Source organism: Oncorhynchus masou, chromosome 33, assembly GCF_036934945.1.
Source record: "Oncorhynchus masou masou isolate Uvic2021 chromosome 33, UVic_Omas_1.1, whole genome shotgun sequence".
Classification (NCBI taxonomy): Eukaryota; Metazoa; Chordata; class Actinopteri; order Salmoniformes; family Salmonidae; genus Oncorhynchus; species Oncorhynchus masou.
Window position 1 is genome coordinate 22,624,361 of NC_088244.1, and position 23,645 is coordinate 22,648,005.

General features: G+C 42.6%; 1 protein-coding gene and 1 non-coding gene across 2 annotated transcripts; both read right to left on the reverse strand.

Moving 5' to 3' along the window:
- Nucleotides 1-8,735: 8,735 nt before the first annotated feature.
- LOC135528036 (B-cell receptor CD22-like) lies at nucleotides 8,736-16,661 on the reverse strand. Its single transcript, XM_064956801.1, has 3 exons — nucleotides 16,588-16,661; nucleotides 16,165-16,242; nucleotides 8,736-13,554 (listed from the first exon to the last, which is right to left on the reverse strand). The coding sequence occupies exons 2-3, from the start codon at nucleotides 16,235-16,237 to the stop codon at nucleotides 11,843-11,845; spliced, it is 1,785 nt and encodes a 594-aa protein (XP_064812873.1). The 5' UTR covers nucleotides 16,238-16,242; nucleotides 16,588-16,661; the 3' UTR covers nucleotides 8,736-11,842.
- A 1,416-nt stretch (nucleotides 16,662-18,077) lies between these two features.
- trnap-ugg (transfer RNA proline (anticodon UGG)) lies at nucleotides 18,078-18,147 on the reverse strand. The gene has a single exon. It is a non-coding gene; the product is annotated as a tRNA-Pro (tRNA).
- Between the last annotated feature and the right edge of the window lie 5,498 nt (nucleotides 18,148-23,645).

The following is a 23,645-nucleotide window of genomic DNA, read 5'->3' on the forward strand; positions in this document are numbered from 1 at the left end:
GCCCCAATCAAACGGCAAAACTCCCTCCAAAATTGAGACGTGAACTGCGGGCCTCTGTCGGAATGACGTCAGACGGAAGGCCATGAATTCGGAAAACATTCTCGATAATGATCTGAGCCGTCTCCTTAGCAGAAGGGAGCTTATCGAGAGGAATGAAATGAGCCGCCTTAGAGAATCTATCGACAACCGTAAGAATAACTGTCTTCCCCGCTGATGAAGGCAGTCCGGTGATAAAATCTAAAGCGATGTGAGACCACGGTCGAGAGGGAATGGGAAGCGGTCTGAGACGGCCGGCAGGAGGAGAGTTCCCAGATTTAGTCTGCGCGCAGACCGAACAAGCGGCGACAAATCGACGCGCGTCACGTTCCCGAGTGGGCCACCAGAAACGCTGGCGAATGGAAGCGAGCGTACCCGAACGCCGGGGTGGCCGGCTAACTTGGCAGAGTGGGCCCACTGAAGAACGGCCGGACGAGTAGGAACGGGAACGAACAGAAGGTTCCTAGGACAAGCTCGCGGCGACGGAGTGTGAGCGAGTGCTTGCTTTACCTGCCTCTCAATTCCCCAGACAGTCAACCCGACAACACGCCCCTCAGGGAGAATCCCATCGGGGTCGGTGGAGACCTCAGAAGAACTGAAGAGACGAGATAAAGCATCAGGTTTGGTGTTTTTTGAGCCCGGACGATAAGAAATAACAAACTCGAAACGAGCGAAAAACAGAGCCCAACGAGCCTGACGCGCATTAAGTCGTTTGGCTGAACGGATGTACTCAAGGTTCCTATGGTCAGTCCAAACGACAAAAGGAACGGTCGCCCCCTCCAACCACTGTCGCCATTCGACTAGGGCTAAGCGGATGGCGAGCAGTTCGCGATTACCAACATCATAGTTACGTTCTGACGGCGATAAGCGATGAGAGAAAAACGCGCAAGGATGGACCTTGCCGTCAGAGAGAGAGCGCTGAGAAAGAATGGCTCCCACGCCCACCTCTGACGCGTCAACCTCAACAACAAACTGTCTAGAGATGTCAGGTGTAACAAGAATAGGTGCGGATGTAAAACGATTCTTAAGAAGATCAAAAGCTCCCTGGGCGGAAACGGACCACTTAAAGCACGTCTTAACAGAAGTAAGGGCTGTGAGAGGAGCTGCCACCTGACCGAAATTACGGATGAAACGACGGTAGAAATTAGCGAAGCCCAGAAAGCGCTGCAGCTCGACGCGTGACTTAGGAACGGGCCAATCAATGACAGCCTGGACCTTAGCGGGATCCATCTTAATGCCCTCAGCGGAAATAACGGAACCGAGAAAAGGGACAGAGGCGGCATGAAAAGTGCACTTTTCAGCCTTCACATAAAGACAGTTCTCCAAAAGGCGCTGGAGGACGCGTCGCACGTGCTGAACATGAATCGAGAGAGACGGTGAAAAAATCAGGATATCGTCCATGTAAACGAAAACAAAAATGTTCAGCATGTCTCTCAGGACGTCGTTAACTAGTGCCTGAAAGACAGCTGGAGCGTTAACGAGGCCGAAAGGAAGAACCCGGTATTCAAAGTGCCCTAACGGAGTGTTAAACGCCGTCTTCCACTCGTCCCCTTCCCTGATGCGCACGAGATGGTAGGCGTTACGAAGGTCCAATTTGGTGAAAAACCTGGCTCCCTGCAGGATCTCGAAGGCTGAAGACATAAGAGGAAGCGGATAACGATTCTTAACTGTTATGTCATTCAGCCCTCGATAATCCACGCATGGGCGCAGGGACCCGTCCTTCTTCTGAACAAAAAAAAACCCAGCTCCGGCGGGGGGAGGAGGAGGAGACTATGGTACCGGCGTCGAGCGAAACCGACAAATAATCCTCGAGAGCCTTACGTTCGGGAGCCGACAGAGAGTATAATCTACCCCGGGGGAGTAGTTCCCGGAAGGAGATCAATACTACAGTCATACGACCGGTGTGGAGGGAGAGAAGTGGCCTTGGAACGACTGAACACCGTGCGCAGATCGTGATACTCCTCCGGCACCCCTGTCAAATCGCCAGGCTCCTCCTGTGAAGAAGAGACAGAGGAAACAGGAGGGATAGCAGACATTAAACAGGTTACATGACAAGAAACATTCCAGGATAGGATAGTATTACTAGACCAATTAATAGAAGGGTTATGGCGCACTAGCCAGGGATGACCCAAAACAACAGGTGTAAAAGGTGAACGAAAAATTAAAAAAGAAATGGTTTCGCTATGATTACCAGAGACAGTGAGGGTTAAAGGCAGCGTCTCACGCTGAATCTTGGGGAGAGAACTACCATCTAAAGCGAACAAGGCCCTGGGCTCCCCTAACTGTCTGAGAGGAATGTCATGTTCCCGAGCCCAGGTCTCGTCCATAAAACAGCCCTCCGCCCCAGAGTCTATCAAGGCACTGCAGGAAGCAGATGAACCGGGCCAGCGGAGATGGACCGGAAAGGTAGTGCGTGATCCAGAAGGAGAGGCCTGAGTAGTTGCGCTCACCAGTAGCCCTCCTCTTACTGATGAGCTCTGGCTTTTACTGGACATGAGGTGACAAAATGACCAGCGGAGCCGCAGTAGAGACAGGCGATTGGTGATTCTCCGTTCCCTCTCCTTGGCCGAGATGCGAATACCCCCAGCTGCATAGGCTCAGCATCCGAGCCGGCGGAGGAGGGTGGCAGTGATGCGGCAGGTGGCAGTGATGTGGAGAGGGGAGCAACGGAGAACGTGAGCTCCCTTCCACGAGCTCGGCGACGAAGATCAAACCGTCGCTCTATGCGAATAGCGAGAGCTATTAAGGAGTCCAGACTGGAAGGAACCTCCCGGGAGAGGATCTCATCCTTAACCTCGACGTGGAGACCCTCCAGAAAACGAGCGAGCAAAGCCGGCTCGTTCCAGTCACTAGAGGCGGCGAGAGTGCGAAACTCAATAGAATAATCCGTTATGGATCTATTCCCCTGACATAGGGAAGACAGGGCCCTGGAAGCCTCCTCGCCAAAAACAGAACGGTCAAAAACCCGTATCATCTCCTCCTTAAAGTCCTGATACTGGTTAATACACTCAGCCCTCGCCTCCCAGACTGCCGTGCCCCACTCACGCGCCCGTCCGGTAAGGAGAGAAATGACGTAGGCGATGCGGGCTGCGCTCCTGGAGTAAGTGTTGGGCTGGAGAGAGAACACCACATCACACTGAGTGAGGAATGAGCGGCACTCAGTGGGCTCCCCAGAGTAACACGGCGGGTTGTTGATCCTGGGCTCCGGAGACTCGGAAACCCTGGAAGTGGGCGGTGGATCGAGGAGGAGTTGGTGAACCTGTCTTGTGAGGTCGGAGACTTGAACGGCCAGGGTCTCAACGGCATGTTGAGCAGCAGACAATTCCTCCTCGTGTCTGCCTAGCATCGCTCCCTGGATCTCGACGGCGGAGTGAAAAGGGTCCGGAGCCGCTGGGTCCATTCTTGGTCTGATTCTTCTGTTATGAACTTGAGTGAAGACCCAAAAGCGGTTTTAACAGAAAACAGAGTTCTTTAATGAAAATACAGGAATGGCATAAATCCTCTTCCAACGTTGTCAGCAGAACAAAAGAACGTTAGTATAGTGCAGGATGCTCCTGCCAGGCAGACTCCGACAGGACAGGACAAGGTGGAAGCAAACGAGACGACAGCTTGCTTCTGGCATCAAAAAACACAAACAAGAATCAGACACTGAAAGTAGCAGGAACAGAGAAAGAAATAGAGACCTAATCAGAGGGGGAAGAGAGAACAGATGGGGAAAGAGAGAATGAGCTAGTTAGGGGAAATGTAGAACAGCTGAAGGATGAGAGACAGAGAAGGTAACCTAAAAAGACCAGCAGAGAGAGAGAATGAAGAGAAAGGACAGGAACAGACATAACAAGACATGACACTGTCTCTCGACCTGTATGCACCTACATTGTAAACTTTCATTCATAGGCTAGGCTAAGTTGTAGCAACCTCATAATGGGTATAGGGAAAATTTGAGTATCATGTAGTAGCCTAAACCTATCGATGTTACATTGAACTGGATGAATGACAGCAATCCAATATGCTGTAATAGAAATAAGGCCACGCTTATGATTTTTGTTGTTGTCCTCCCTCATAAACAGCACTGAACGCCACTGATGCTTGTACTTTTTATTGTCCTAGGCTACCTGGCTAAAATGCTTGCTCACTAGCGTAACTTCCTTTCATGAGCAACAATGAGCCAACTAGCTAACATTAGCCTTAAGTAAAACCACAAGTCCAAATCCCTATCTCCATCCATGGCTAATTTAGATGAGGGACCATTATAGCTAGCTATCTATCCACCGGAGGACAACAATACAATGAGATGCAACAATTCAAGTTCTGTCAATGATTTTTAGTATTTTAATGTGAAGACAAATCCCTACTGGATTCCCTTGGTGCACTAGGACCATTCACAGCTGAGCTAGCTCAGTTTAGCTCAATGTTGATTGGCTACTATTGTATACTTTTTTAATCAAGGGAGGCCAGTTGCTCGCTGGCTTCCCTTGCATTCAATGCTATGGGTGGCAACAATGTCATACTCTTTTTGACCAGACAGCATCAGATAGATGGGCTACACATACAGAGACAAAGGGGCGTTGTTTCGCTAGCTTGGATGCTTTCTCCGGTGAGATACATTCAGCCTCTTGTGAATTGAAGGAAAATGATAAAACGCAGAGAGATGAAAGATACATTATTTTATATGCAATTTTCTTTTTTTCTTGGTACATTTCTGGGGGAAGACTGGCTTCCCTTGGTACCCATGAACACACACCATTGCATATTACATGGATTAGAAAAACATTTCCTCAAACCCCCTACCCATCACAAACTCACAAGAACTGAGGTTGATTTTACAGTCTTACTGAGATGCATTTTTACAAAGGCTTTACACAAATGTCACCAAGCAAAAAATGTCACCTTCTTCACTTCAGTGTGGAGTAGAATTGTTGCTGTATAGTCTTGTACGGTGATATAGTCATAGCAGGCTCTTTCCAATCAAGAATTCTGATGCACATACTCATAGAGGTGGAGGTACTCAATGTACTTACTGGTAGTGCAATGAAGCAGCAGGGGAAACAGTAGGCATGTTGTCTGTGGTTAACATCAATTAAAAATAGATTAAACTATGGCGCAGAACTGACTTCCTTCACCTTTGATACATTTCTTATTTTTACTCACCAACATCCATCATCAGAGGACACCTTTTTTTAAAGATGTATTTTCCTTTTTAGTATTATGTATCATTTATATAATATTTTCTACAAATTTTCTTAATTGAGCATTTCTTGAAAATACTATTTTTTCCCTCTCCTTTCAAAAACCCTGCTAAATCTTAAAAGATAACAATAGTAGGTCACAGAGGTCCTTATTGCTTGTATTGCTAATCTGCTCCTCCAGGTGGTACAGACAACCACCTCTTCCTGGTTGACCTTTGACCCAAGAGTATGGATGGACGGTGCCACAAAACTGTCATGCTCATGACTTTCTTCATTGTTGTAACCTACTTTTTACTGCTGTCTCAGCTCTATCTGGGGAGGACATTGATCGCAGTACTATTACCACTGTTGGTTACATCTCCACTACTAATACTATCACTACTACAGCTACTAAAACATCAACTATCTGTAGTACTGACAGAGATGGAGCTTCCCTGCATGTAGCAATTGCTACAATACTACTACAAATGGTTAGCTATAATAATTCAAACATTTCCTAAACCCCTCTACCTCTCACAAACTCTGAGTTGTTGGGGAGTGTGTGATTCATAAGAAGTGGGCTGGCTAGTCCTCTCCAGTGGCGACAGAGCCCCACCTGTTTGGAGCTCCAACTGTTTAGCAAAAAATGTAACACAATAAAAATGTTTTTCATGTTATTTTGGCATTCATTTGTGCCACATATCAGTTTGCAGACACTGTAAAAAAATGTTTTTCTTGAGTTAATAAAGCCTCATACTAACATGGTCTCTTTCTTGAGTAGGGCAGCTCCAAAATGCAGGTGTTTCAGCCTAGCTCAGTGCTTCCTGTGGTGGCGGGGCAGCCAGTGAGAATACAGAGCAAATGCGTTGGTAATCTTCTCTAGTTGCTCCATAATTGGCTCAGTGTTCTGTCGCTCATGGGGACACTATAGTAAGGCAATTCAAATCCCCCTTGGGTGCTGCCATAGATTTACATTAGAATTGCCCTTCCAAGAAGGCTCAAGGTCATTGGCCACAGATAAAATGATTTCAAATCACATTATATCTACCATTTGATTGGACTGATCATGTCAACCTCATACAAGCAGTCATCATGAATCACATCGAATAATCTACTGGCAAATCCTTTTCAATCCTTGTCATATGAAGAGAAATTACAGATAAACATTTTCGGTGCTCATCGGCTATTTGATATAAACATTATAGAAGTCGACAATTCGACAATGAGTGGTTTGGAAGGAACCAATAGCATCACAAAGCAATCACTATTTAGCTTCCCCTGCCTGCTATTCGGTGGAGGGTTTTGAACGGTCATCCAACTCGGAATTCCAACTCTGGAACTCGGACGTCATGATTAAACCTTGTTTTTTTCCAATCAAGTTCCCAGTTGTCTTGAAAATGCCATAAATCCAGAGAATGTCAGACTTTGATGACAAAATATGTCTTGTATACTGCGGAATAAATTATGTAATATGCCAACCAGGGAGATATGTATACAGCAGCTAAGAAAGTAATACTAAGTGTATGTTGTGTAGTAAGCTGTCAATAGCCCACGTGTTTCATCTTAAGAAGTTGGTCCCTCTCCCCCTCAGAACTTATCTTAATGTTCTGACTTAGTGGTGCACATGTAGCCTATTGCCTGTTTTAGAGAGATGTCATCAAATATTGTAAGAGCTTTCAGTGACTGCTTATATGCTCCCGTTATTTATCTTATGGTTCTGACTTGGTGTACAGGGAGAATACTGCAAGAAAAGCCCATGTTCTGAATTCTGTCACTGTACATTTCAAAAGTGCTGAACAAATAGTTATATCGACTACTTGCTCGTTAATGTCTTAATCAAAATTACGGTTTGCCTCTTATCCATTCATCATTCCCTTATGCCATAGTTTGTACATCTAAATTGTTATATTGCTTATCATTAGTATCATATTCATAATTGTAGGCAATGTTGGAATGATTTCATTGTTTTGCCTACTATAATTAGTTAATGTGCTTTTCTTCACGATGAGGGGATAATATATAATGTTCTTCGGTCTGTAACAATGTTTTCCAGTGACAGACTCTTCCTATTCAAATCTTTTTTAAACAAAAAGTTCAGTAATACAGTGCCTTGCGAAAGTATTCGGCCCCCTTGAACTTTGCGACCTTTTGCCACATTTCAGGCTTCAAACATAAAGATATAAAACTGTATTTTTTTGTGAAGAATCAACAACAAGTGGGACACAATCATGAAGTGGAACGACATTTATTGGATATTTCAAACTTTTTTAACAAATCAAAAACTGAAAAATTGGGCGTGCAAAATTATTCAGCCCCTTTACTTTCAGTGCAGCAAACTCTCTCCAGAAGTTCAGTGAGGATCTCTGAATGATTCAATGTTGACCTAAATGACTAATGATGATAAATACAATCCACCTGTGTGTAATCAAGTCTCCGTATAAATGCACCTGCACTGTGATAGTCTCAGAGGTCCGTTAAAAGCGCAGAGAGCATCATGAAGAACAAGGAACACACCAGGCAGGTCCGAGATACTGTTGTGAAGAAGTTTAAAGCCGGATTTGGATACAAAAAGATTTCCCAAGCTTTAAACATCCCAAGGAGCACTGTGCAAGCGATAATATTGAAATGGAAGGAGTATCAGACCACTGCAAATCTACCAAGACCTGGCCGTCCCTCTAAACTTTCAGCTCATACAAGGAGAAGACTGATCAGAGATGCAGCCAAGAGGCCCATGATCACTCTGGATGAACTGCAGAGATCTACAGCTGAGGTGGGAGACTCTGTCCATAGGACAACAATCAGTCATATATTGCACAAATCTGGCCTTTATGGAAGAGTGGCAAGAAGAAAGCCATTTCTTAAAGATATCCATAAAAAGTGTTGTTTAAAGTTTGCCACAAGCCACCTGGGAGACACACCAAACATGTGGAAGAAGGTGCTCTGGTCAGATGAAACCAAAATTGAACTTTTTGGCAACAATGCAAAACGTTATGTTTGGCGTAAAAGCAACACAGCTCATCACCCTGAACACACCATTCCCACTGTCAAACATGGTGGTGGCAGCATCATGGTTTGGGCCTGCTTTTCTTCAGCAGGGACAGGGAAGATGGTTAAAATTGATGGGAAGATGGATGGAGCCAAATACAAGAAAACCTGATGGAGTCTGCAAAAGACCTAAGACTGGGACGGAGATTTGTCTTCCAACAAGACAATGATCCAAAACATAAAGCAAAATCTACAATGGAATGGTTCAAAAATAAACATATCCAGGTGTTAGAATGGCAAAGTCAAAGTCCAGACCTGAATCCAATCGAGAATCTGTGGAAAGAACTGAAAACTGCTGTTCACAAATGCTCTCCATCCAACCTCACTGAGTTCGAGCTGTTTTACAAGGAGGAATGGGAAAAAATTTCAGTCTCTCGATGTGCAAAACTGATAGAGACATACCCCAAGCGACTTACAGCTGTAATCGCAGCAAAAGGTGGCGCTACAAAGTATTAACTTAAGGGGGCTGAATACTTTTGTAATCCCATGTAATTCCAGTTAATATTGCGAGGGCTGTTTTGTTTGCGCAATGCGCTTGTCACGACTTCTGCCGAAGTCGTTGCCTCTCCTTGTTCAGGCGGTGCTCGGTGTTCGACGTCACCGGTCTTCTAGCCATCATTGATCCATTTTTCATTTTCCATTGGTTTTGTCTTGTCTTCCCACACACCTGTTTTCAATCCCATTCATTACCTGTTGCATATTTAACCCTCTGTTTCCCCTCATGTCTTTGTCAGAGATTGTTTATTGTCAGTGTTTATTGTCAGTACCCATATTTGTTTATATTCAATTTTCTTATTAGTGTTATGGAGCATGTTACTTGAACATTTATTAAAAGACTCCATTTTACACCTCGTTTGACTTTCCTGCGCCTGACTTCCCTGCCACCTATACACATATTTCTGACAGCGCTGTCTGTATATTGTCTATAAAAGTGGATCCTCATGATTGTAATATCCTTCCTTTTTAGACCACATAGGCCTAATAAAAGAATACATTGATGTGTTGTGGCTTTTGCTGGCATGCATCAAAAAATGAATTGGTTGAGTTTGCCCCACCAAGATTTACATGTTAAAATCTCCACTGGTCCTCTCACACCTATGCACACAGACAGATAGATATCTGTATAGGTACAGTTGAAGTCAGAAGTTTACATTTTAGTCAATTGGAGGTGTACCTGTGGATGTATTTGTCACAACTTCCTCCGAGGTTGACTCTCCTGCCTGTTCAGGCGGTGCTCGGCGGTCGTCGTCACTGTCCTACTCGCCACTACCGATCCCTTTTCATGTATCTGTTGGTTTTGTCTGATTGGTTTCACCTGTGTGTTGTTTAGTTAATTAGTGTCTGTATATGTCGTAGGTTGTCCCGCCCCTGTTTTGTGCAGGATTGTTATTTGTGTATTCATGTCAGTTGGTGTATCTTGTGTTCATATTCTCTGGTTTGTCTTTATCCTGTGTTGGATTGTTCACCCTGTGTGTGTTGGGTTGACCGTGTTTCTTGTTCGCCGGAGAATAAACTGTAATATCGCTATCTGCTCTCTGCGCCTGATTCCACCCACCTTGTTTAGACGTGACAGTATTTCAAGGCCTACCTTCAAACTCAGTGCCTCTTTGCTTGACATCATTGGAAAATCAGAAGAAATCAACCAAAACCTCAAAAAAATTGTAGACCTCAAGTCTGGTACATCCTTGGGAGCAATTTCCAAACTCTTGAAGGTACCACGTTCATATGTACAAACAATAGTACGCAAGTATAAACACAATGGGACCACGCAGCCGTCATACCGCTCAGGAAGGAGACACGTTCTGTCTCCTGGAGATGAACGTACTTTGGTGCGAAAAAAGTGCAAATCAATCCCAGAACAACAGCAAAGGACTTTGTGAAGATGCTGGAGGAATGTCCTCTGGTCTGATCAAACAAAAATAGAACTGTTTGGCCATAATGGCCATCATTATGTTTGGAGGAAAAAGGGGGAGGCTTGCAAGCCGAAGAACAGGAGCGACTGGTGCACTTCACAAAACAGATGGCATCATGAGGAAAGAAGATTATGTGGATATATTATGAGGAAGGGAAATTATGTGGATATATTGAAACAACATCTCAAGACATCAGTCAGGAAGTTAAAGCTTGGTCGCAAATGGGTCTTCCAAACAGACAATGACACCAAGCATACTTCCAAAGTTGTGGCAAAATGGCTTAAGGACAACAAAGTCAAGGTATTGGAGTGGCCATCACAAAGCCCTGACCTTAATCATATAGAAAATTTGTGGGCAGAACTGAAAAAGCGTGTGCGAACAAGGAGTTGAAGCATTAACCCCCGAAATCTTAAGATTAGGCATTAACTCAAAATGGTTAACGTAAGGTTGGGTTTGGGATAGACTTTAAAAAAATGCAAAATGTTTCTCTTACTGGATTTGAACATGTAACCATCCACCAACCATCCTATTGCTCCAGCAAACCCTAAACCTACTTGAAGGTAACATCGCTCACTCTTGCCTCTAGTGGCCAGTTTCCATATCATCTCCCAACGTCCTCAGCCGTGGATGGACGTTGAATACTGATTTGTATCACGGGTGACCTGACCTTGCAGTAGACTGGTCTACTCTTCCAACTCACTTTGCCTTTGCCAGCACGACAGCTGTAATAGGCTTGGCATCAATCTTCTTGCCTCGACTTATACCACTGTTGTGGCAGACTTGTAGTGGACATTTTATCTTGGGCTCTCCAAAGATCCAGGGTGTGGATCAGCCTGACAACATGAGAGCAGTAACCTGTGGAGTTAGCATAGAACTGTGTTGGAGTGAGGGTGTTGGTTGTTTACGTTAGCATACAGCTAGCTACAGCTGATATTGTATACAATATAGTATGCGTTTGATTTAAAGAAAACAAATTGTGAGACATACCCTGCAGTGAAGGCACAATGTTGCTCCTTTTTTTCATCTGCCCCTGCCTTGATAGTCAGCTGGTGGGGTTTATCTCTTTTACATGGGGACAGGAAGGCTTTTGCCTCTATCCTAGACCTCCTGCTTGTTGTGTTACACGTCTCTGTTATTTTTATTTTGTGAATATAGCCTTCAAAGGCATATTGAAGGACCTTTTGTCTGCTCCTATCTGATATACAGTACCAGTGTGCAAAGCTGTCACGAAAGGCAAAGGACGGCTACTTTGAAGAATGTCAAATATAACATATATTTTGATTTGTTTAACACTTTTTTGGTTAAACAACATATGTGAAAATGGTGCATGTCTGTTTTGTAGTTTAAAAAAAGAATCCCTTTAAGAACAGGAAGCATACAAATGGTGCACATAGAATGTATCTATCGCTTCTTACACTTGCTTTCACTGAGAATGACAAATCTATAACTCACATTTCTTTGTGAATTTGGTTAGGTTGCCCAAAAATGTTACATATTGCAGCTTTAACAACGTTCATAAACAAAACTATTATGCCACATCTTACACTTCACAATACTATAAATTGTTGCTGTATTGTCTTGGACAGTAATATGGTTACTGCAGGTTCCTTCAAATCTATACTTTATACATCAAAATATTGTGTGAATCAACAAGACAATGTTTTTAAATTCAGCTCAGGAGGATTATAGCGACCCAGTAAGAGGCCTGGGAAACACTGTATGAGAGCATATGAATGTACCTTCTTGTGCCCAGGTTCTGGGTTTGTTGACTGTGCTGTAGATTGCAGATTGATCCTCAGCTCCATGTGTTGCAGGTTGGGGGGCAACAACTAGGTGCTTGAATTTTACCACAGTGTATTGGATTTCCTTGTTAGGCAGCTGGACAGTGGAGTACATAGGCACTTCCTGGTTTCTGAAGGGAGAGAAGTGGACACTGTCATAGTGGATGTTATCCTCCTCATCTGTATCCACTGTCTGTACTGCAGGAGGGGTCATGGCCATGCCTGAGATGGTGTCATACAGGTGACTAGAGCCTCCCTGTCCATCCTCGTCTGTGTCCACTGTCTGTACTGCAGGAGAGGTCATGGCCATGCCTGAGATGGTGTCATACAGGTGACTAGAGCCTCCCTGTCCATCCTCTGCTGTATCCCGTGTGTCAGTTGATTTGGGAGCCCTCTTTCTGAACCACAGAAAGCTAAATAGGAGAATGAGAACCAGAGCAACAACCGTGATTCCTACAGCTATGTTAATACTAGATGTTTGTTTTTTTGTTGATACAATGATCAATCTAACTGTAGAGTTACTAGCTCCTTTCTCATTCTGTGCCTCACAGTAATATTCTCCACTGTCCTCAGAGTTGATGTTGGTGATGCTATAGATCTGACCGAATGCTTTTGGTGAGATGACAGTCTTTTTAAACCAGGTGTATTTCTGCACTGCTGGGTTGGCATCACTGTTGCAGGTCAAATTCACTGAACTGCGCTCCACTATTTCACCAGAGGGACTGACTGACACTGAGGTGTTCTTTGGTCTATACTGAACATTTACAAACACGGAGGAAGAGTTGATAAGTCCATACTTGTTGCCTGCCTCACAGTAGTACTCTCCACTGTCCTCCAAACTGATGTAGGAGATGTTATATATCTGTCCTGGTGCTTTTGGTGTCGTAATGTTCCTCTTGTACCAGGTGTATTTCTGAACTGGTGGGTTGGCATCACTGCTGCAGGTCAGAGTCACTGAACTGCCCTCTACTATTTCACCAGAGAGACTGACTGACACTGAGATGTTCTTACGTTTGTATATGACAGTTAGAGTCACTTCAGGAGAGTGGAAATCCTCGTGACCTTTAACAGCACAGGAGTAGCTGCCTGCATCCTCACTGCTGACTGAATATATGTACCAAATTGAAGAGTTGTACTGTAGATATTTTTTGTTCTTGTACCAGACGTAGGCGAGGATGTCACTCAGAGGGGAGATGGATCTGCAGGTCAGTGCCACCGGTGATCCCTCTGTCACTATGGTAGATGTCAACCACACCTTCAGGTCTGTCACGGACAGAGTGACTCCACCTGAGGTAGGTCTCCAAATGTAGCTCCATGTGTGTTGGGTGATGGTTTCATATCTGAAGCGATACTCTCCTGAGTCACTCTCTCTCAGGTTTCTGATTCTCAGGGTGCAGTCATTGATCTTATTCCCACGGTACTCAACACGACCTGAATACTCTGATCGGTGCATCATTTCATTATTATACTGCCTATACTTCCAATTATGCCATTGTGTTGTTGTGACTGTATACCCACTGGGATATGTGTAAGAGCAGGGGAGGTCCACTGATGACCCCTTCAAGGCAAAGATACTGGTTTTGTTGTAAGTCACAATGAACTGACCCAGTCCTCCTGAAACACACACACACACAATTTAAAAAATGCAGCATAAATATGCACAAAAGTCAACCTGACCTACTTGCTCACTTTGCCTATGAAGTGCACTTTGTTCCACTGCTGCTGAGATAAGTGTGAACATAAACCAAACCACAGATCATCATCTGTGTGAGGTGTGAAGGACAGCTATCAAAATGAACATAAAAATGTACTATAGACCAGGGCTGTTGAGGTGACTGTATTACCACCACACCAGCAGTCACGAGTCAGTCAAATTCCCTGTGACCGTTGGTCATGGTAATCTCATCCAAAACTGCGCAAATGAATGCTACTGATGCGTAGCCTACCAACTTGCTAACGGCCCTCGCTAATAGCCTGGTACTCAGTGCTCTAGTTAAGCAATAACGCCAGAGAGGGTGTCGTATATGGCCAATATACCACGGCTAAGGGCTGTTCTTAACCACAACAACACGGTGTACCTGGATACAGACCTTAGCCGTGGTATATTGGCAATATACCACAAACTCTGAGGTGCCTTATTGCTATTATAAACTGGTTACCAATGTAATTAGAGCAGTACAAGTAAATGTTTTGTTATACCCGTGGTATACTGTCTGATTAAATGTGGAAGACGCATTCAGTTGTACAACTAACTAGGTGGTGTCCCCCTTTCCCTATTAGTGAGTAGAGGCCATATGGTGTGATTGTGTGAGTAAGACACTGGAGTATAGGCAGTGTGTACAAAAGGCTAGAGGAAGCAAATCACTTCATTGCCAACATTATATAGCCTATTAGCTTACTTCTGAAAACAGACATAAATAAAATAATTCAAAATAAACAACAACAGAAAGCATAATTTGGCCACAGAGGGTCATATGCTTCTTAAATATAAAAAGTGTCACGCCCTGGTCGAAGTTTATTGTGTTTGTCTTTATTTATTTGGTCAGGCCAGGGTGTGACATGGGTTTATTGTGGTGTGTTTTGTCTTGGGGTTTTGTTAGGTATTGGGTGTGTGGCTTAGTGGGGGTATCTAGCATAGTCTATGGCTGTCTGGAGTGGTTCTCAATCAGAGGCAGATGTTTATCGTTGTCTCTGATTGGGAACCATATTTAGGCAGCCATATTCTTTGAGTATTTCGTGGGTGATTGTTCCTGTCTGTGTTTGTGTTCACCAGATAGGCTGTATAGGTTTTCACGGTCGTTCTTTGTTTTGTTCGTTATTTCATGTCTAGTTCATTTATTAAAGAACATGAATAACTACCACGCTGCATTTTGATCCACTTCTCCTTCGACAGACGAGAACCGTTACAAAAAGCTGTGGATTGTTTTAAATCGCACAGGTTACAGTCAGAAGGGTCCACGATTTGGGCAGCATGAGCTGAAAATAACAAATAGATGATTGTTGAGTTGCAACTGTCAGTGGAAAGCAGAGAGACCCAGCCTGGCATATCGCAATATATATATATATTTTTTTAATACAACACATGGAAAAATTGCAGCCTATTTTATAGGCACCAGTGGAGAACAGAGACCATATGCCCGGTGAGTGTGCATATCCACTGACTATCATTGGGTCAGTGCCACTTTTGTTTGTTTTCGGACAATAGTTTCTTCTTCCAGGTTAGATGGATGTCATATTGTTTTCGTCTCCCCTTTTCATAGGCCTATTATATGGATCAGACAACATCCTTTTAATTGATATGTTTGACAGTGTCAGGAGAGTAGGCTACCCTGTAATTTTTTGTCGTAATAAAAAAGACTCAGCTCGTGCCTCCCGTCATATTAAGTGTAGTAGAATTAATTGTATGAAATGTGTTTATAAAAGGCCAACATTTTCCTGTGCAAAGAAAGGAGAAGAAATGTATCTGATATAACCTATACTATAGCCTAGGGCTACGTTAGGCCTACGCCACTATGTGCTGCATTAAAGTATTTTTTTCAAACAGTGATTGAGTTATATTATCAGTCTAAATTATGACTATCCTATTTAATCATCACATTGGGAATAGTAGGCTCTCTTACATAAGTCTGCAAATGCGAGGATGCATGGAATGCTTTATTATAAAATAGCATTTTTATGGTGAAAATTTGCTTCATCAAACTCGAACTCCACTCACTGCCTATGCAGCAGGCAGCAGGTCATCATCCATTGACTATATATTATTATATATATTATATATCCCCTAAATTGTTTGCCACACAAGCAGAGCAGCAATGCATTTGTCTCTCTCTCTGCAGGAAGGATCAGAGCGCATGCTTTTTTTTCTCTAAATGACATACATTAGGCAGTCCATGAAATGAGTTTGACAACTGTAGTTAGGCTATATTAAATTGATTTGTTCAACTTTTTAAAATGTAGATGTTCCAAAGGCACGCATAAGCAGCTTGTATGCATGGAAGTCCAGAGGTGGTAAAAATGTTTAAGTTCATTAACGGTCAATTGGCATGAGACCGGCAGTCATTTGCATGACAATTACTTGCTGACAACATTTCATGACCACCACAGCCCTACTATAGACATAACAACATTCAGAGACATTATTCTGAATTGATTTATAGCATTTGAGATATTTCACAAGAGTGAATAACCATAAGAGAGATTTTAAAACTTTGACTGTAGTCATACCTGACACTGACAAGATGAAAACCACAATCACACTTCCTGTTGTTCTCAAGGCCATCTTTGCATTTCCCACCATGCAGTCTATTATCAAGAAACAAAGATTGTCAACAACATGTATTATTTATATATACAGTGGGGCAAAAAAAGTATTTAGTCAGCCACCAATTGTGCAAGTTCTCCCACTTAAAAAGATGAGGCCTGTAATTTTCATCATAGGTACACTTCAACTATGACAGACAAAATGAAAAAAAAAATCCAGAAAATCACATTGTAGGATTTTTAATGAATTTATTTGCAAATTATGGTGGAAAATAAGTATTTCATTAGTGTTACTGTGTCCTGAAGAATATTGTTCATAACCAATAACATATTAAATGTGATCGTTAGGGGTGCAAAAATGTTCACGATATAACCAAGCATACTTACAGAGGTGGAGAAGTTTGGCAATGTAGAGCTCTTGCTGGTAGTTCAAGGAATGAAACAGTAGAGGAAACAGTAGGCGTGTGGTCTATGGTTAACATCAATCAGAAGTAGACAAAATGAATGTGCAGAAGTGGCTTACTTTTAATCAATTCAAATCAAATGTATTTATAAAGCCCTTCTTACATCAGCTAATATCTCAAAGTGCTGTACAGAAACCCAGCCTAAAACCCCAAACAGTAAACAATGCAGGTGTAGAAGCACTTTACCCACCAACAACTCTCATTGGATGACAACTTTATTTAAAGCTTTAAGGTCAAGTATTGTAGCATGCATCATTATTTATAATCTACACATTTTCATAATTTAGCATTTTCTTGAAAATACCATTCTAAATTCCCTACCTCTCCTTTCAAAAGCCATTTGTTCATAAATGTTTATGCTTTACAAGTAGGCCATCATTGTAAATAAGAATTTGTTCTTAACTGACTAGTTAAATAGTTAAACTAGTTAAACCTAGTTAAAAAAAAAATATATATATATATATATATATATAATAAAATATACTGCTACAAAAATGTAGAAGATGATAGAAAGAGATCCCAATGGTCTTGTTACGTATATCTACCATGCTCCTCCCAGGGAGTACAGACAATCACCTTGTCCTAGTTGACCTTTGACCCCAGGGTATGGACAGACTGGCTCAAAACCATCATGCTCATGACTTTCTTCATTGTTGTAGCCCCATTACTACTGCTGTCTCAGCTCTATCTGGTGAGGACATTGACAGCAGTACTATTCTCACTGTAGGTTACATCTCCGCTACTAATACTATCACTACTACAGCTACTAAAACATCTACTATCTGTAGTACTAACAGAGATGGAGCTTCCCTGTATGTAAGAATACTACAGCACCTGCCAAGCAGTCTGAACCTAATGGAACAGAAAGTAGTGCCCTTGCCCTGAAACTGCAGAGATGACATTTCAGTTTTCCCCTCTCAGTTGCTACAATACTAACCACAAATGTTTTTTTGTTTTGTTTACTGATTTCTGAAAACACTTAATTTTAAGGGGTCCATATTACAGTGTAATTACATGTGTAATTACACTAACAGGTATTGTAGTTAATTGTAGTAACTCAATGTTATGCTAATAACATGTAACTTGGTGGTAATTACAGTCTGTATTGACAGAAGTGTAACAACAGATGCTTGTTTACCATGCTTGTTACAAATGTTTTCACTGAATTCACAAATGTAGGGATGATTTCTTTCTCAGCTGCATCCAATTCAGTAATAACTGTCGCTTGGTTGTAATCTCTTGTGGACAGATGTGCTGGGTGTCAAAAATTACAAAGGTTGTAGCCTCAATAGGCTTTAATTACCTACCCGTGAATGCGCACATCCAAATCTTATATATATATATCCCATTTAGCAGACGCTTTTGTCCAAAGCGACTTACAAGTCGGCTGGGGCCACTACTTTTACATATGGGTGGTCCCAGCGGGAATCGAACCCACGACGCTTGGCGTTCCAAGCGCCATGCTCTACCGACTGAGCCACACAGGATCTTCACTCAATGTTGTTGCGAGCACTTGCCTCCCAAAAGTATACTATCTGGGTTAACTTGGTTGAGTTTACAAAAACAGATCAGATATACTGTAGGTCAACCTCACTGACTGGGGTCTACTATACAGCTGTCATCCCAGATTATAATAAAAACATTGTCACGCCCTGGTCTATATTTATTATCTTCATTTATTGGGTCAGGCCAGGGTGTGACATGGGTTTATTTGTAGTGTGTTTCGTCTTGGGGTTGTGTGGGGTGTATAGATTAGTCTATGGCTGCCTGAGGCAGTTCTCAATCAGAGTCAGGTGATTATCGTTGTCTCTGATTGGGAACCATATTTAGGTAGCCTGGGTTTCACTGTGTGTTTGTGGGTGATTGTTCCTGTCTCTGTGTTTGTTGCACCAGTCAGGGCTGTTTCGGTTTTCGACGTTTGTTGTTTTGTATTGTTCGTGTTTTCTTCATCATTAAAGATGTATCTAACGAACCACGCTGCATTTTGGTCCGATCCTTGTTCCACCTCTTCGTCAGAGGAGGAGATGGAAGAAACCCGTTACAAACATATTGTGTAACGTTACTCATTATGACAACCTGAACCTCCCTGCCATCCAAGTGAGAGGACACACACACACAAGTACACCAAAGTACATGTAATATCTGCATAAGTAGAATTGAATCACTAGGTGTTACACAAGATTCAGATACTTAAAATAAAGTCTATCTTGAGGTGTACTTAATTGTAATTATTGTGTACCTCCAAAGTAGGTTACCCATTCTGACAATGTAATCGTCATCTTCTGAAAGCGCCATCCAAGTGAGAAAATCAACACAGTAATACACTACAGAGTACATACTGTATCTGCATGAGTACAAGGTTGTCGCTACTTATTACACAGTATTAAACTATTTAAAGTGAACCCCATTTCTCCAAAAAGTATGATCTTTGTCCCCAAGTGCAGTTGCAAACTGGCGGTTTTGGAGCAGTGGCTTCTTCCTTGCTGAGCGGCCTTTCAGGTTATGTCGATATAGGACTCGTTTTACTGTGGATATAGATACTTTTGTACCTGTTTCCTCCAGCATCTTCACACGGTCCTTTGCTGTTGTTCTGGGATTGATTTGCACTTTTCGCACCGAAGTACGTTCATTTCTAGCACACAGAACGCATCTCTTTCCTGATCGTTATGACAGCTGCACGGTCCCATGGTGTTTATACTTGCGTACTACTGTTTGTACAGATGAACGTGGACTTTTTTTTCTGAGGTCTTGGCTAATTTCTTTTGATTTTCCCATGATGTCAAGCAAAGAGGCACTGAGTTTGAAGGTAGGCCTTGAAATACATCCACAAGTACACCTCCAATTGAATCAAATTATGTCAATTAGCCTGACCCACTGGAATTGTGATACAGTGAATTATAAGTGAAATAATCTGTCAGTTAGCAATTGTTGGAAAAATTACTTGTGTCATACATGTCCTAACCAACTTGCCAAAACTATAGTTTGTTAACAAGAAATGTATGTAGTGGTAGAAAAACTACTTTTAATGACACCAACCTAAGTGTGTGTAAACGTCCGACTTCATCTGTACAGTCCGATGGTCAGGTCGTCCATTCTTTTATTAGTAGAATCCACAAGTATTTGGACAACACACTTGACGCTATTTTCTTGTTGTTGTAACAACTGTAAACTCTTTATGTTTGTTTAAAAGATCCTCCACGTGTGATAGAGAGACACCACTGTACTCAACGGTACACCTGACGGCTTTTGTCTTTGTTATGGTAGCTAACAGTGTCATTTACGATGTTGCTCCTCGCTGTTCCAGACAGGGCAGGTCACAGGGAAGATTGAAAACAACAAAGAGCAGGGATCTAGACAGCCACAAACCTGGGACAATATGTGAGGCCTGCCACAATGGCTAACCACGTTGTGGGCTGCATTCAAGCCCTCAAGAAAACCCTGCTGCAACCCCAAATAGCTCCTCAGAACTGTACTTGGTCAGCAGGATCACTGGACAGAGACTAGCAGTCTCAGCAACTGATGCCAACTGTGTCGCGGGATCCAAACTAAAAAGTTAGCTAGCTACTATAAACTTTCCGATACACTTTCAAAACAGCAAACAACCAACTTTTTCAAAACACCAAAGCGGAGCTCTTCCTCGTTTCTGCGTGTGTCTCACGTAATACCCATGGGTAACAGATACACTAAGAATAAGGTTCAGAGAAGATAAGACTATCGAGCCCAGCTAACGATAGCTTGCTAGCTAGTTCGCTAGTGAGTAGCGAACATAGCCTATTTACTAGCTCGCCAAGGTTAGAAATAAATAGCTAGCTACCATGCAAGCTAATCAAAAACAAATCAACAGATCACATTGGAAAGTTTATTCTGTAGGTGGAGACTATAGTGTCAGTCAGTGCCATTTAAGATGAGCCAGCAAACGCTAGCTAACTACCTATGTTAAATAATCCTGCAGAATTAATCTCCAAACAAGCTAAACAAATTGCATGGTAAATGTACTTTCTCACTCCTGTGTTGACCTACAATTCCTTGTTTCTTTCATGGCGATCTTTCATGTCTGGATTTTGCACACTCGACCCTGTTCACATGATGTCAGTGTCAACACATGTGGGTACGTTCGAAGTCTGCCTTATTTCGATCATGCTGTGCAGATCTTGACATGATGCCTTAATTTCTGGTTTAAATAAATAATTGCACCAATGAATCCCATCCAAACGTGAGAATGTTCCTAAACAATGAAACCCTTGCAGTGTTGCATCACGGAATAAGAGTTTGTCTTTGGAATAAGAGTTTAACATTTGAAGTGCATTTATAAATTATTCAGCCAAGCTTAATAGACTTAGGCTTATAATTTGACAAGCATGAATGATTCTCACAATTCTAACTATAGCTTTTTATGAATGTGTCAAAAAATGTTTTATTAATGGTTGAAGTATTGTTAAATGCACTGTTAAATGATTTAACAATTTAAAGTATTTTTTGTTGTGAACCGTTTTTGCGATTGGGCATGGGCATCAGACTCCAGAGCCCTTAATTGAAGCATTGTGTCAATGAGGTGGTCGGTTTTCAATTGGCTAACACTTTCACATGCTATGTGCAGGCTGAAATATGGTGCATTGGGATGCTATTGAAAACTTTAACATTTGTAACAAGCAGGGTAACAAGCATTCATTGTTACACTCCTGTAATTACAGACTAACTACCACCAAGTTACATGTTGTTATTACAATGTAATTATGAATTACTACAATTACTTATAATGCTTCGTAAAGTGTAATTGCTCATGTAAATACACTTTAATAAGGACCCCTTAAAATGAGGTGCTATCCAATTTCCCTTTAAAAATGTCTTCACACCCCCCCCACCCTTCACACACCCCCACCCTTCACACACCCCCACCCTTCACACACCCCCACCCTTCACACACCCCCACCCTTTACACCCCCCCACCCTTCACACCCCCCACCCTTCACACCCCCCACCCTTCACACCCCCCACCCTTCACACACCCCCACCCTTCACACCCCCCCCACCCTTCACACACCCCGAGGATACAAGTCTGAGGTGCATTTTAGTAAAAGCTTTTAAAAAATTGACTGAAGCTTAACAATGTTAACCAGCAAAAATATGTCACATCTTACACCTCACTACACTGGAATTGTTGCTGTATTGTCTTGTACAGTGATAGGGTCACTGCAGGTTCTTTGAAATATATGCTTTATACATCAAAATATTGCGTGACCCTCCAAATAAACAAGACAATGTTTTTAAACTCAGCTCAGTAGGATTACAGCGACCCAGTAGGAGGCCTGGGAAACATTGGATAAGAGTATCAGAATGTACCTTACTGTGTTCGGGTTCTGGGTTTGTTGACTGTGCTGTAGATTGGGGGGGAAACACCAGGGCGATTGAATTTCACCACATCAGAGCCTCCCCTGTCTATCCTCTGCTATGTCCCTTGTGACAGACGTGGATTAAGAAGCCCTCTTTCTGAACCACCGAAGGCAGAGGAGGAGAATGAGAACCACAGCAACAGCTGTGATTCTTATAGCTTAATTCTTAACAGGTGTTTGTTTTCCTGACACAATTAATCCATTTACAGTAGTAGCTGCCTGCATCCTCACAGTTGACTGAATATATGTACCAAGTGGAAGAGTTTATTTGTAGATATTGTTTGTTCTTGTACCAGATGTAGGTGGGGGTTGTCACTCAAAGGGGAGATGGTTCTGCAGGTCAGTTTCATCTGTGAATCCTTGATCACCGTGATAGTTGTCAACCACAGACAGAGTGACTCCACCTGAGGCAGGTCTCCAACAGTATCAAATTTTGTCACATGCGCCAAATACAACAGACCTTACCGTGAAATGCTTACTGACAAGCCCTTAACCAACAATGCATAATTTATTTTAAAGTAAGAAAATATTTGCTAAAAATAAATAAGTAAATAAAAGTATCACAATAAAATAACAATTATGAGGCTATATACCGGTACCGGTACCGAGTCCATGTGCGGGGGTACAGGTTAGTCAAGGTAATTAACACCATGCAGCCTGCCATTCTCGCCAGAAAACTTGACTCACAGTTCAATTGACCACTGCCTTATCCCCTGGATTATGAATTTTTTAACTGACAGGCCACAGAGGGTCGATGCAAATGGTGCCATGCCAGACACCCTACTCAATTGCGCAGATTCACCACAAGGTTGCATACTGTCACCCATCGTTTTATTCTCTACACCCCTCAAACTCAACTCTGGACCTTAAAGCCAGTCCACTGCATTTTGTTCTTCATTTCCCCCCTCTAATCAGGGACTGATTTAGACCTGGGACACCAGGTGGGTGCAATTATCAGGTTGAACAGAAAAGCAGCAGGCTCCGGACCTCGTAGGGTAAGAGTTTAATACGCTTGCTTTACACCATGCCAACTGACATATTTTTAAGTTTGCTGATGGCACAGTCCTCCTCTCACTCCTCTCAGGGTCTGAGCAGGACCACGGCCTGGCCCTCCAGTACTTCATTTACTGGTGTGACAGTGCGCTGCTGGAGTTGAATGTCTCCTAGATTAAGGAAATGGTTGTCAACATCAGAGGGAGTCCGCCAGGATGGACCTGGTGATCATCCATGGTGAGGAGGTGGACAGTGTTGACCAGTTTAAATATCTTGGTACCGTCTTTGATTACATCCTGAAGTTTGAGCAAAACACAGAAACCATCATCAAAAAAGCCCACCAGAGACAATACTTCCTCAGGTGTCCACAAATCAATATTGCAAACCTTTTACAGTTTCTTTAATCAAGAGTGTTCTGTTTCTCCTTCATAATGCTAGTTCACATCTCTCTCTGTCCAAGCACAGGAGGCTACTGGGGGAGGCTCATAATAATTACCGGAATGGAGCAAATGGAATGACATCAAACACCTGGAAACCGTGGAAACCATGTGTTTGATGTATTTGTTACTGTTCCACCCTATCCACTCCAGTCATTACC

What these genes read in the sequence shown, in the direction of transcription:
- LOC135528036 (XM_064956801.1), bottom strand. Translation starts at nt 16,237, where the DNA reads ATGGTGGGAAATGCAAAGATGGCCTTGAGAACAACAGGAAGTGTGATT. An exon ending in TTTCATCTTGTCAGTGTCAG is followed by an intron (nt 13,555 to 16,164) that starts GTATGACTACAG and finishes TGTGTGTTTCAG; the next exon opens with GAGGACTGGGTCAGTTCATT.